The 13,607-nt window shown below is 34.8% G+C and overlaps 1 protein-coding gene across 20 annotated transcripts in view; it reads left to right on the forward strand.

The window, feature by feature from the left end:
- Positions 1-13,607, forward strand: part of LOC123534316 (kinesin-II 85 kDa subunit-like) — a 174,644-nt gene that overhangs the window by 104,364 nt on the left and 56,673 nt on the right. For 2 of the 20 annotated variants that reach the window (XM_045316503.2, XM_045316502.2), the window contains exon 1: positions 2,524-7,326. The exons of 12 other annotated variants lie outside the window; for them this stretch is intronic. In XM_045316503.2, coding sequence (XP_045172438.2) covers positions 4,017-7,326 — 3,310 coding nt within the window. In that variant the 5' untranslated portion in view covers positions 2,524-4,016. Of the gene's footprint in view, positions 1-2,518; positions 7,327-13,607 lie in introns of those variants that run through there. 6 more of the 20 variants (XM_045316497.2, XM_045316499.2, XM_045316500.2 and 3 more) reach the window with 5 other exon arrangements.

The raw sequence follows: 13,607 nt of genomic DNA on the forward strand, positions 1-13,607 counted from the left end.
ACTAGACTGTTTAACTTAAAAAAGGAAGCTTTTCTGGCTGTCTGTCATTGTGGTCAAGGTCCTCGTGTTTAAACTGGAATTTGGGTAAATAAAGACACTTCAATTTAAGGCCAGTTAACGGTCAACTTCTAGTATGTATTATTGTGAACATAGGGCCAGTTAGCTGTCACCAGTACTTGATGTAGTCTTTCATCTCCTTTATGTTAATAAAAACACTTTATTTGCTAGCCTCAAGTACCAGATACTTACAAAGTTTAACTTCTTTCAAAGAAGTGCAATTTAAATGAGTTAAGAAAGCAGAATAGTTTTCAAAAACTTTACTTATAGTTACTTGGTAAATATTGTAATGCTTTTTAAATACCTCTGCAAATAGCCTTTCATTTATGAATAATTCATGTATGTACAATAAGACTTTTTAAATTACCATTTTTAAACAATAATGCATTACATGCTTTGATGAAGAAATTCATGAAGTCATGACAACTCATGTTTTCATTTTGATGTAAATGAGATGTGGAACCAAAATTTGTAGTCCTGTTTGGCACCATATAACCTATACTGTGTTGGTGTGCCGTAAAACCCAAATAAATAAATAACAAGATAGCAAACAAGTACAAGCATAAGCTCATGTGAGCTTTTGGACCAACTAATATGGTCTAGGTCAAGGTAATCATTACTAAAATAGAAAACCAAAATTTGCTCAAAAAAATTAGTTAAGAAATGATGTTTGTTTGCTTAAAATAAGTAAACTAAATTTGAGTTAGGAACAGCATACTGTGACTGGACTGACATCCATTTGATAAAGTGTCTTTGCATTATTATTTGAAGATGTGATTTGTTATGCTTAATCAATGATCAGGCATTTTTGTATGATTCCCAACACTACCAGTACTTAAACCCTAATATTCAGAGCTTTGGATCAGGCTTACTTCTTAAGCAGCTGCCTCTGTTAACCCATGTTATGTGCCATAAAAAATAGACATTATAGAACACCCTACCCCAATATGAAGATAGTTTGGAATTTTCTATGTACCTTCAACATAAAATTCAATGTTGTTGCTTTGACCCAAGTTTCACTTTTGCCAGAAAAAGAATCATACCAGTATTCGTAACGGTAGATATCTAGAGTAACTCAAGGCAGAGCTAGATATAGGACTTGCAGTCAACATTGTTCCTATTTGTGTATTTCACTAAGAGACCACTTGTACTATGATTCACTGTGGTCAGGGACAGGTTTAAACAGTGTCATTTTTCACTGTCAACTGCTTAATATAACAAAATATTTTCCTGTCATTCTTACACTTATATGAATTCGGAAACCATATTTGACTTGATTATTTAAAAGATTACAACAGATATATACTACTGGTATATGGTAGAATAGTGTGAATTATCTGCAGATTACTGGGTTTATTTTATCTGAATTTAAAATGTTTGTTTAAGGTATTAGAACAAACATAATGGATTAAATATTTGATCAGTTTCTGAAGTTTTCTTTACAGAGAAAACATTTATCTTAAACATAGTTACAGGTCTCAACACTCCCCAACTATACACATTGTCTCTGTAAACTTGCTGCATTTACTTCCCTTAGACAACTTAAACACAGAATAATAAATGAAGGGAGTGAATTGATTTCTTCTTTTAGTAAGTCGTCACTAGATTTATTGTCCTTGTATTGATATTTTTCTGTTTGGCTGGGAATTGGTATATTTTTTAAAACTCTTATTTAACGCACAGAAGTTTTCAAACTGATCTTAAAAGAAAAAGGTATTCCTCTCATGCCAGTTTATTGGAAAGCTGAAAGACATGCTTGCTTTAATTGTCCAGAAATATTAATAAGACTTATGAAAAAATAAAAGTGTTAGTCCACTAGCAGCTGAAGATTGAATCTAAGTTTGGTCTGTTTGTTACTGAAGGATTTGTTTGTCTAACTCACGTTGCCAGTCATCTATAGTATATACTGAAGACATTTTATACAGTAGTTTACTTCCTTCAGTTTTGAAGAGTTGCACAGACCATAAAGCCATTTTATTCTACAAGGATACCCTGCCCCTACATTTAATACTAGTGTTTCTGTTGGATACTTGGTTCTATTCAGCTTAAATGACCTTCACATTATACATAAAGTCATTCTGGTATATAATTCCATGTAACAGGAATACACGAGATTCCTGATTCTTCGTTACACTGTCATGATTCCACTTAACATAATATGGTACTCATATTTCTTTCTTCATTCAAACTGTCAGTGCTGCATCTATTGAATTGCAACAAATTTCTGTGGCCAAGGTATAGTTTATATTTAATGTGTATTCTTCATTCTTATTCTGTAAAAGGTTTTGAATAGATACAAAAGAAAAAGGTAATTATATCAGTTGTCCCCTGGCTCGATGGAGGGGTTTATCACCCTGCCTGCTATTGAAGAATATAGTCCAAACAAACATGCTATAATAATAATAGTGCTTTTCAGAGCCTCTTTGTTAAAAGGCTTCCACCATATTAAATTATTGTTGTCATAAACTTATTTTATAGTTTTCTATGGTTGAAAATTATTTTAATTCAATGAATTCATGGAGCAGAAATGAAGTTTTATTTGATCATATAAGAGATATATGCAGTGTTAACATAGCACTGATCAGCAGCTGAGTTATAATGTGCATGTTTTTCAGTTTTGACAAAATTTCTTACGTGTTTCATCAAATGAAATGGCAAATTATTTTATGATTTGAGGTTACATAGTGTTAAACTCAAATTCAAAATGTTTGCAAACATTGAAATAGCTATTTTAACTACGTTATTTCAGAACAAAGTGGAACCAATTCTTATATGATACCAAATATTTTAGTACATAAATAATGTGGAAAAAAAACAACTTTTGTTTTGTAAAATTTGATTTCTTTGTAATGTTTTCAAAAAGAACCAGCAAAGCATTAAACTGTATGAAAAGAAAATTTTGAAAGTGATCCATTCATTGTGAAGCGAAGACAAAAAACCTGGATACAAATGACCTAAAGATAACAAAATAAGATATTTTTACTTTTTCTGGAGGAATTACTTATAAAATGGAAGGATAATTATTAATGCATTTTGCATTTACAATAGAGTTAGAATGGAGAGAATTGTGACATTGAAACATAACAAGCATGCTGCTGATTTCTTTGTGTTTGCTGAATTTATCTTCAATAGAATTTATTTAACAAATATCAGTTAAACAATTGAATTGTGAATAAATCCTAAGTTTTGAAATTTGAAATTGATATTTTTTTCCAGCTTTATTTAGAGAAATATTATTACAAAAAAGTGGAAACACAAGTGATACACTTAAAAATAAATGTCAGGATTAGGATTTAAACTGTAATCTAGATGATAAACTTGGATATACTGTCACAATATCAAGATGAATTTGGTCAATGAGTAGCATGTAACTAGCTTGTCAAGTGTTTGGTTTTCTCTTCTGATCTGCACAAACTTTGGAAGAAATTATTTATGACACTTTGAAGAGGGGTTCTTCACATTGATCAGGATCTCAGGCATGCTTGATTTTCAACTGCATTCTGAATAAACATTGTAAGAAAGAGATAGAGGAAATATTTTCTGTACCAGGATACTGTAATTGCTGTTCATATTTTGTATATGGAAGAAAAAACTGGCCCTGGACACAATTTGTAATTATTCACATAATCAATAGATTTGATCGATTTGCATTCTTGAATTGATTAGTTCAAGTTTTATTGTGTATTTCTGAAGTAAAGTTTATCATCAGATCAAAGAGAACTGAAATAAATGACTATAGAATAGAGATTAATATCTTACAACAATAAGTTGAAATAACTTCGAAATCATGTTTAAATACTTCTTCAGGCCATGTTAATGATTCTTAAACTCTCCCTGACTGACAAATTATAATCAGTGTTTGAACACACTATGTGGATTTTATGACCATTATTGACCTTTTTAAAAGAAATAAACATAATTGACAAATACTAGGTTAAGTGTTTTGGTGAATATTAAACATGCTTAAGACGGAACAAGTCAGAACAGCGACATACACGGCTCGCTTAGATAAATCAGCTGATCAAACAGCATTTGTAGGCAGTAAACGAAAACCTCAATATTTAGACGTTGCATTAGCGAGAGGCAGTAATGATTTAAGTTTGAAAGATGGGACAAAAAATGTGAAAATAAAGAATGTGAAAAAAGAGAAAGATGATTTGGGAATTAAAAGAGGAAGGAATAAGGTTAACGTTTTAAGTGGAAATAATGTTAGTAATGATGTTCCGAAACTAAGCACAGGGGGAAATAAAACAGCTAGAAAAACTAAGTTTGTAAGTGGTAACATTTCTGTAGAAAAGCCAGCAACTTTTAGAGAAAAACAGAAATTCGAAAGTGAGAAAAATCAGAAATTATATCAGCAGTTGGATCACATCCTTTCTGGAAAACATGCAATTCCATACCCAACAGAAAGCAAAGAATCTGGGTTGCCATTGAAGGTTACAAAGAAAGAACATATTGCAATTTTAACAAAAAACTCTCTATATCCTGCCATTTCAAAAGAGGCTAGAGAAAAACATGATGACAGTTTGAGCTTCAGGGAAAGCAATGTGCCAGCAAACAAATTTCTAGGTACAGAAAGTGAGATTCTTCATAAAAGGGAATTACAAGCTGAAGCAAGATTAGAGAAATTAGAAAAAATTGATGACTTTTCTGTTGGGGATTTTACTGTTAAATCACATGTTCATGTCAACAGCCCTAAATCAGAATTCACAAACAGAACACAGACAGTAACTGTTGGAATACCAGTGCATGCTGGGAACACTATCAGCAGACGACATATTGTTGCTGACATTCCTGTTTACCTCCCATCATTTGCAGGAGGAAACCAGCCAGTTCAACAAGTGGTCAAGGAAACAGGTCCTGCACCTATTGATAAAGTTTATGAAAGCACAGTTCCAGGTGCTACAGGTAAACCATTCCAGCAGGGAGCCCATCCAACACATCACGCTCCTGAAGCTTTCGTTGGTCCTGTGCCTGGATTAGATACAGTGATTGCAGAGACACAAGGTGGTGCTCCAATCTTAAACACTTACAGATCAACTGGTAATCCTATCAGTGAAAGACTTCTCAAAGAACAGGCAGAACGTGAAAGGTCACTACTTGAGAAAAACTATTTTGATGTTGATCCCAAATCAAACAGAGAGAATAAAGTGAAACATCTGAATGAAGATGGTGATAAGAAAAGTATAGCTGGTACTCTTTTGTCAGACCAAGGACCAAGGAGAACAGACACTTTAACAGATGGTGATAATACAAGATTAACCTCTGAAGGTTATTTTGCTGAGAAGGAGAGGCAGGCCAGGCTTGAAAAAGAGGCAAAAATATTGAAGAAAGCTGATATCAAAAATGCTTTCACTGACCAGGAATTGACAGGTCAAAAATCATCCAAAGCAGTGCCAACTAGATTTGATAATCAATATCAAGTGGACTTTTATGCTCAAAAGACAAGATCAGAAATAAGAAGTGTTATGAATTTTGACAGAGAAGACTCTTGGATTAAAAGGCAGCTTGAGAAGCCTTCAAGGTCACCTGTTTCTCTTGGTACATACAGAAGTCAGGATAATACATATAGAGCTAGAGGATACGGTAATGGAGCTTGGAGGGAAGAGCAAGAGACCTACAGAGGTGATGGACAGACTACATACAGAGGGGATGGACGAGCAACATACAGGCTAAATGATGAAGACAGATATAAAAACAGGTCTTACAAATTACCTGACAATATTCATGGAAGAGACAGGTATATTGATCAAGTTGGTAAAAGGGATTATGAAAAAGAATTTAAATATGATCCAAGATACGAACAAGAAAGAAGAGATAATGAAAGAGATAAAGATAGAAGAGATTTTGAGGAAAGACACAGACAGGAAAGAGACCCAAGAAACAATGGTAGGCTCGAATATGAAAGGGAAAGGAGAGTTGATGATAGAAAGGGAAGTTATGAGAGAGGTCCTTTAACTTCAAGATATGAACCAGATAGAAGGAACACTAGAAGAGAGGAAGGTGAAACTGCCATGAAAGAATCAAGATTTGATAGAGAGAGTTTTAATCTAAGTGTGAAGGAGTCAAACAGAAGAGATGACACAAAATCTAACTCAATCAGAACTACAGAAAGAGATAATTATGGGAGACAAACTTCAGATAAAGGAAATAGCTCATCAAGTAAAGATGAAAAGGTGCAGTATGTGATAAGAAATAAGAGTGGAAATTCAAGAAGTGAAATGAGAAAATCAGACATGTCAGTGAGGAGTGAACCATTGCCTGAGAACATTCCACCTTCTTCTACTGAACTTGTTAGAGATAGGAGTCCAAAGTCTCAGTACAGCAAAAGGTCATTTGAATCTGAAATGCAGACAAAAAGTTCACCACCAGCTTTTCAAAGACAAACTCCAACTGGTCAAGAAAAGTCAAAGGGATCCATGAATGAACATAAAGAAAAAGTAGGCAGGCTTCCAACATATGAAACAAAAGCAGATAAATCTGGGAGAAAGTCAACTGATGACTTAAACAAGTATTTTGATGAACCAGATAAGCCAGGGAGTCCATCAAATGTGATACCATTTTATTCAGACAGTATTAATACATATTCCAGACCAAAGCATGATTTCAGGAATGGTGAAATGATGACCCCAGTAGAAGAAATGTCAGTAAAACAGTCAGAGGAGGATGACAAGGATGGTAAGTTAAGCAAAACAGATAAAGACAGTGAAAAAAGCAAACCTATTGATTCTTATGTAAAGAGTGACAGAATCAAGTTTTTGTCTTCCACAGAAAACAAACATGAAATAGAGGAGGATAGGAGATCACCATGGAGAAAAGGCAAAGAACAATATAAAGATGGTAGGAGTCCTTCATTGAAAGATGAACCACCAAGACATTTAATTGGGAGCCAAGCTGAAAGTCCTGATATCACAAAAATCAGAGGTCCTGATTCAGTTGAACAAATTAGGGAAAGGATTAGAGAGAAAACAATAGAAAAAATAAGGGAGAAACAAGAAGAAAGAAGGAGAGAGAAGACCATTGATAGCCAAGGACCTACTGATAACAAAGATGACATTAATGCTTATGAAGTTGATGAAGCTGATTTAAATCTTGATGATGTTGTAACTGAATTGGATGAGAAAGAGTTATATGTATGTTACCTGGTTACAGATAATGGTGAGAAGATAGGACCAATGAGGCTGGATATAAATGATGTACAAATTGGATTACCAAATCCAGAAAAAATGAAAGATCTTCCAGAAGAGACAGGAGAAGTAGAAAATGAAGGTATTAAATTGTTTAGATTACATAATGTAGCCAGAAAGATACACATTACATAACATAGCCACAAGTAGTATTTTTGCTAAGTTCTTGAGGAACATTATGGAGCCTTTTGCTATGATCCTGTTGACAAGAAAGTATATATACCATTTATAACCAAATTCATACAACATCCTGTCCATAGTAAAATCATTAATTACTACCATGCCATGTATTCATGACAGTGTTCCAAAGTGGTATTGGTTGAAATGCAGTTATGGACTGGACAGTTAAGTGAATTTAGATCCATATGACACTGCTTTCCAAGATAAGGTTGTAAACAGAAATGAACTGGTTAACAAATCATATTCTTTAAAACAATATTTAACTGACCAGTGATACAATGCAAACCTAATAATGGTACTCTCCAGTAACTTTGAAAGCACAGTATATGTATTGAATTTTCTAGCATTAAAATAAAGCAAAATTAAGGCACAACCTCCATGGAGCAACACCACCACAATACCACATATCAGTTTGTTTCATGTTCACTTTGTAACTCTTGAACTGCTTGAAGGATTTCAAAAAAACATGGCACAAAGGTCATATCAGTTTGTTTCGTGTCCACTCTGATCATGACCCTGAGGCCAGTAGATCAAAGGTCAAAGTCACAGTGACTGTTAATACAAAAAAAACCACTTCTGCTCAATATATTGATATGCCTTGATCTGCAATCTTCAAACTTGGTAAAGCCCGCCCGCTTAGCTCAGTAGGTAAGAGCGTTGGTCTACGGATCGCGGGGTCGCGAGTTCAATCCTCGGGCGGGGCGCATGTTCTCCGTGACAATTTGATAAATGACATTGTGTCTGAAATCACTAGTCCTCCACCTCTGATAATTCATGTGGGGAAGTTGGCAGTTACTTGCGGAGAACAGGTTTGTACTGGTACAGAATCCAGGAACACTGGTTAGGTTAACTGCCCGCCGTTACGTGACTGAAATACTGTTGAAAAACGGCGTTAAACCCAAAACAAACAAAATCAGACTTGGTAGGCACATGTCAGTGGATGACACCTTTTGATTTTAAGGTCAGTGGATCAAAGGTCAAGGTCACAGTGACTATTACTAAGAAACCTTTTTCACACAGTACCTTGACAACCCCTTGACCTCCAATCTTTTTATTTGTCAAGCACAATGCAACTGTGCAGTAGATAAATCCTACTGATTTTGAGGTTTAAATAGGGGTCATTTGTCAAGGTCATTGTGAATGTTATTACAAAGCAAAGTGAATTTGACCCTCAAACTTGGCAGGTACATTGTTCATTGGCAGTGAATGACATATATTGATTTTGAGGTCAGTGGTCTAATGTTAAGGTTACAGTGACTGTTATATCTTGATGCATGGTCACTTTCATGATGGGAATTGATAAGCTGGATATATTATATGATGGTGCTGGTCATCAGTCTGCCTGTTTCCAGTTTTATTTTCATTCAATCTAATCTATTATTCAGGCATATTATGTTCCCCACCACGGCAGTGCTATTGTTTTAGTATCTGCCTTAGATCTGCTTTACAGAACAGACAGAAAAAAATTGTTCTACCTGTACATGGTCCAATAATTTTGTTTTCAGTATTGGAGCAATGAAAATTGTTAAAATCAACATACTTTCAAAGATTGCTTTGGAAATACAACAAACACGGGTATGAAACATTGCCTGCGGCACAAAATGTGCCGCACTGAAATGAAGGCATCGCGCCTCCGGCGGCGCAGGCATTGCGCAGGATGTTTACAAAAATAACGAGCAAGGTGAGTAAAATTGAATGTTTTTGGTTATTGTCTTTTTACAGTAAAAACTTTTTAGAAATCGGGGAATGCAGCGGGATGAAGTTGTGTCTTGCCGACAAATCCATGCCCAATTTGTGAACAAATATGTAATATTGTTATTTTGCGCGTGTTTTTCATCGGATACAGTAACGTGAAAATTACAAAAGCAGTGAATATTCAGAGTCATTTCACCTCCTGCTGGAAAAGAAATGATGTATTTCTGCAGTATGTCATATAAAGACATGATATCTGATCGATTGAGATAAAATACATGCCTAGGAAAAGGCATATCCCCTCGTTCTGCCGACTTTTCAGTCCAGTGCCGCAGGCATCTCGATGGTGCCGCAGACATCGTGAGAGGCGCAGTCATCTTGAATATTACTCACACTAAAGCTGTGAGTAAATCAATTATTCTCTAATCTCAATTATCAGAACAAAAAACAGATTCAGTATAGGTGTAGACTATGTATTTTGACAGCAAATGTCTTTACATTTTTCGCGGAGTAAATGTAACATTTCTATAGCGTGGATTTCCTCTTGTTGTACCCATCAGGCTTTGGCATGGAACGAAACTAACACATACATTTAATAATCGTACAAACGTGTTATTCAAAACTAAAATACTCAGCTTTCCGAAACTATTATTTAAAATTATGATTCTAAATGTATATTATTCATGTTTTTGAATCCAAATGAATAGTGTAATTAATTATTCTTAAGTCGGATCACAATAATTCTTATTTTATAAAGCGATAAAGCTATAACTCAAATATACCCATGGTCCATTAAATAGTTTAGTTCAGCTTCAAATAACGGAGGGTGGGTGGGTCCTGATGTGTATTGCTGTCAAAATTCTAGCTACACCTGTGTAACGCTTAAATACCCCCGAATTACCACGAAAACCCCGTTCTAAATTCCCGCCAAACAAGATCAATAAATTACCGTACAGCCTGATAATTTCGAAACGAGAATAATTTCACCTATTGTAGTCAATAGTACGTGTAATTTCGACCTTCTAACATGTATTGAAGTACAAAAATATCAATAACAATGTTGTTCCTCCAGTTATTATAGTAGTAAGACAAATCTTCTCAATCCGAACTTTGTAATATAAATAGCTATTTTAAGAAGTTTGCAGTATTTTTTCTTTCTGTGTTTGGGAATGGGGCCAGGGAAAATCACGTCATTTTGTATCAAGTTGGGATTACATACGAACGAAGAATATTTAAAACGATACTGTTCCCAAGTTTTGTGTAGAAAAAAACCAATGAAAAAATGTCCAAAATGGGGCTTAACTTGTTCTAATCATTTCTGAAATTCTACAAAAATATTAACGTATTTTACTCACTCTTTGTCGTTGAACTATGATTTAGGTCTGTGCACTGACTGAACACATAAAGTTTTCGTCTGATCATAAGGTGAAATGATTTTCTTTTTCCTTTTTATATACACTAAATGCATGTACATCCATCTGAAAATATAAACAAAATATTTAACTATGGATAACTTCATTGCTTCTTTTCCACACAAAACTTGGGAACGGTATCGTTTTAAGGGAAGTTTCATGTTTTTACGTTTTTTGTGTCTTTTTTGCGTTTCTTTTCTTCGGAAAGCCCCTAAACAGTGATATTTCGCCATTTTTTTCGGGGGTTTTGGGGAAGGGCGAAATTCAGCTCATCGCTTATCAAAATAGTACGCCCAAACTGTAAAAAAAAAAAAGAAAAAAAAGAAAAGAAACATAACTTGATGCTGAAACTGAAACAAAAACATCAAAATTGGTTGAAAACTGACAAAAGTTATGACAGTTTTTGTGCTCAAATGCTGGTTTTCATACCTTGCTTTGAACTAAGCATCAATAATTGTTACAAATGGGAATGTTTGGTAATTGAATATTGTTTTTCAGGAGAAAATAATCCTGATTCGATACAAAATGACGTGATTTTCTCAACTGGGAGGCACCTGGTCCCATCCCCCAAAAGAGCAAGAAAAATATTGCAAACTACTTAAAATAGCTATTTATATATACAAAGTTCGGATTGAGAAGATTTGTCTTACACAATAACTGGAAGAACAACAGTGTTATTGATATTTTTGTACTTAAATACATCTTAGAAGGTCGAAATTACACGTACTACCGACTAAAATAGTATTCAAGATGACTGCGCCTCTCACGATGTCTGCGGCACCATCGAGATGCCTGCGGCACTAGACTGAAAAGTCGGCTGAACGTGGGGATATGCCTTTTCCTTGACATGTATTTATCTCAGTCGATCAGATGTCATGTCTTTATATAGTATACTACAGAAATACATCATTCCTTTTACAGCAGGATATGAAATGACTCGGAATATTCACTGCTTTTGTAATTTTCACGTTACTGTATCCAATGAAAAACACGCGCAAAATAACAATATTACATATTTCTTCACAAACTGGGCATGGATTTGTCGGCAAGACACAACTACATCCCGCTGCATTCCCCGATTTCTAAAAAGTTTTTACTGTAAAAAGACAATAACCAAAAACATTCAATATGACTCACCTTGCTCGTTATTTTTGTAAACATCCTGCGCAATGCCTGCGCCGTCGGAAGCGCAATGTCTTCATTTCAGTGCGGCACATTTTGTGCCGCAGGCAACGTTTCATACCCGTGACAAAACCATTAAATGTCATCCATGACACTTAAACAGTTACAAAAATAGCAGAGTTAACTTGCACAGACATCTGTTTCCGAATGTAAACAATGTAAAATGGCTGTAAGAAACGGAGACAGAAAAGTTAACAATAATTAACACTTCATAAACCAAAACAAACAAGTGACCGTCAAATTATTGAACAACTGCTAGCCATTGCCTTTGTTCATTGTTTACATCCCCTGGATGTTTTTTTTTTTTTTTTTGATGTATCGGAAAACTGACCAAAATATTATCCTTTCAATTTCAGGTTCTAAAAGTAGGTTTCAGTACTCCATGAAAAATTAGCCATTACAAAGTAACAAAATTGAATTTAAATACATTTGTATGATAATTGCTATTTGCATAGTCTGAAATCGTAAGTAAAAGATATAAATGCTTGCAGTTGAATGGAAGGAAACTTTCAACTGCTAGAATCTAGTTGACTTTTGATGAAACTTCACAGCAGTGTTTAATAGAGAAGTGAAGTTAAACATGTGAAGGTATCATCACCATATATAATGAGGTCTAACGGACAACCTGTCTTCTGAAATGCTGGTTGGATTTGCATACAACTCGGCTGGAGCTATAGTCACTAATTCATGTACATACATTATTGTACCCGCCGACAACAAAGTTGTAAGGGGGTGTATACTGGTTTCAGGTTGTCTGTCCGTCTGTCTGTCCGTAGACACAATCTTGTGCACACCAACTCTCCTCATCTCATTGACACAATTTAATGAAACTTCACAAAAGTGATCAGTAACAACAGTAGTTGTGCATGATGCATGTTAGGTTCTTTCAGAATTTTTTTTTTGCGGAGTTATGGGCCTTTGTTTTTTGTTACTTTACTATATACATAGACACAATCTTGTGCGAACCAACTCTCCTCATCCCCTTGACACAATTTAATGAAAATTCACACAAGTGATCAGTAACAACAGTAGTTGTGCATGGTGCACGTTAGGTTCTTTCAGAAAAAAAATTTGCAGAGTTACGGCACTTTGATTTTTGTTACTATACTATATACATACAGTCTGCATATGCAATCTTATGCGCACATAATCTCCTGAACCCATGTACACAGTTTAATGAAACTTAACACAAGAGATCAGTAGTAACTCTAGTTGTGCATGGTGCACGTTAGGTTCTTTCAGAAAAAAATTCTGCACAGTTATGGGACTTTGTTTTTTGTTAATACACCATATACATACAGTCTGCATACGCAATCTTGTGCATGCCTAATCTCCCGAACCCTTGCACACAGTTTAATGAAACTTCACACAAGTAATCAGTACCAACCCTACTTGTGCATGGTGCATGTTACGTTCTTTTAGATAAATATTCTGCAGAGTTAAGGGATTTTGTTTTTTGTTTCTATACTATATACATAGAGTCTTTATACTTACAGTCCACATAATTATGCAGTCTTGCGTGCGTCAAATTGCAATGTACTGTGTCAGTGCATGCGGGGGTGTACATTCATCACCTTCAGTGATAGCTCTAGTTCTCTCTACTTCCGCATTCTCTTTATTGCCAAAAAACCATGCCTTATCAAGGTTGATAAATGCATGGAGAGACATGTTTCTTTTTCAAACAAACAACCATCTAGTTTGCCTGACTGTATACATTAACTGTATTGACAGAAATGCTTGAGAATAACTTGGAAATTATGATTAAAGCTTCTAAATCAATGTCAGTTCAGTCATAAAAAATGTGAAGTTGGAATATTTCTATTATACTTAACATGTACCAAAAAAAAACACCCCAAAAAACATGGTTTTGTACCAAATCACTATTATAGTGGACATG

This window comes from Mercenaria mercenaria, chromosome 12 (genome assembly GCF_021730395.1).
Source record: "Mercenaria mercenaria strain notata chromosome 12, MADL_Memer_1, whole genome shotgun sequence".
Taxonomy (NCBI): domain Eukaryota; kingdom Metazoa; phylum Mollusca; class Bivalvia; order Venerida; family Veneridae; genus Mercenaria; species Mercenaria mercenaria.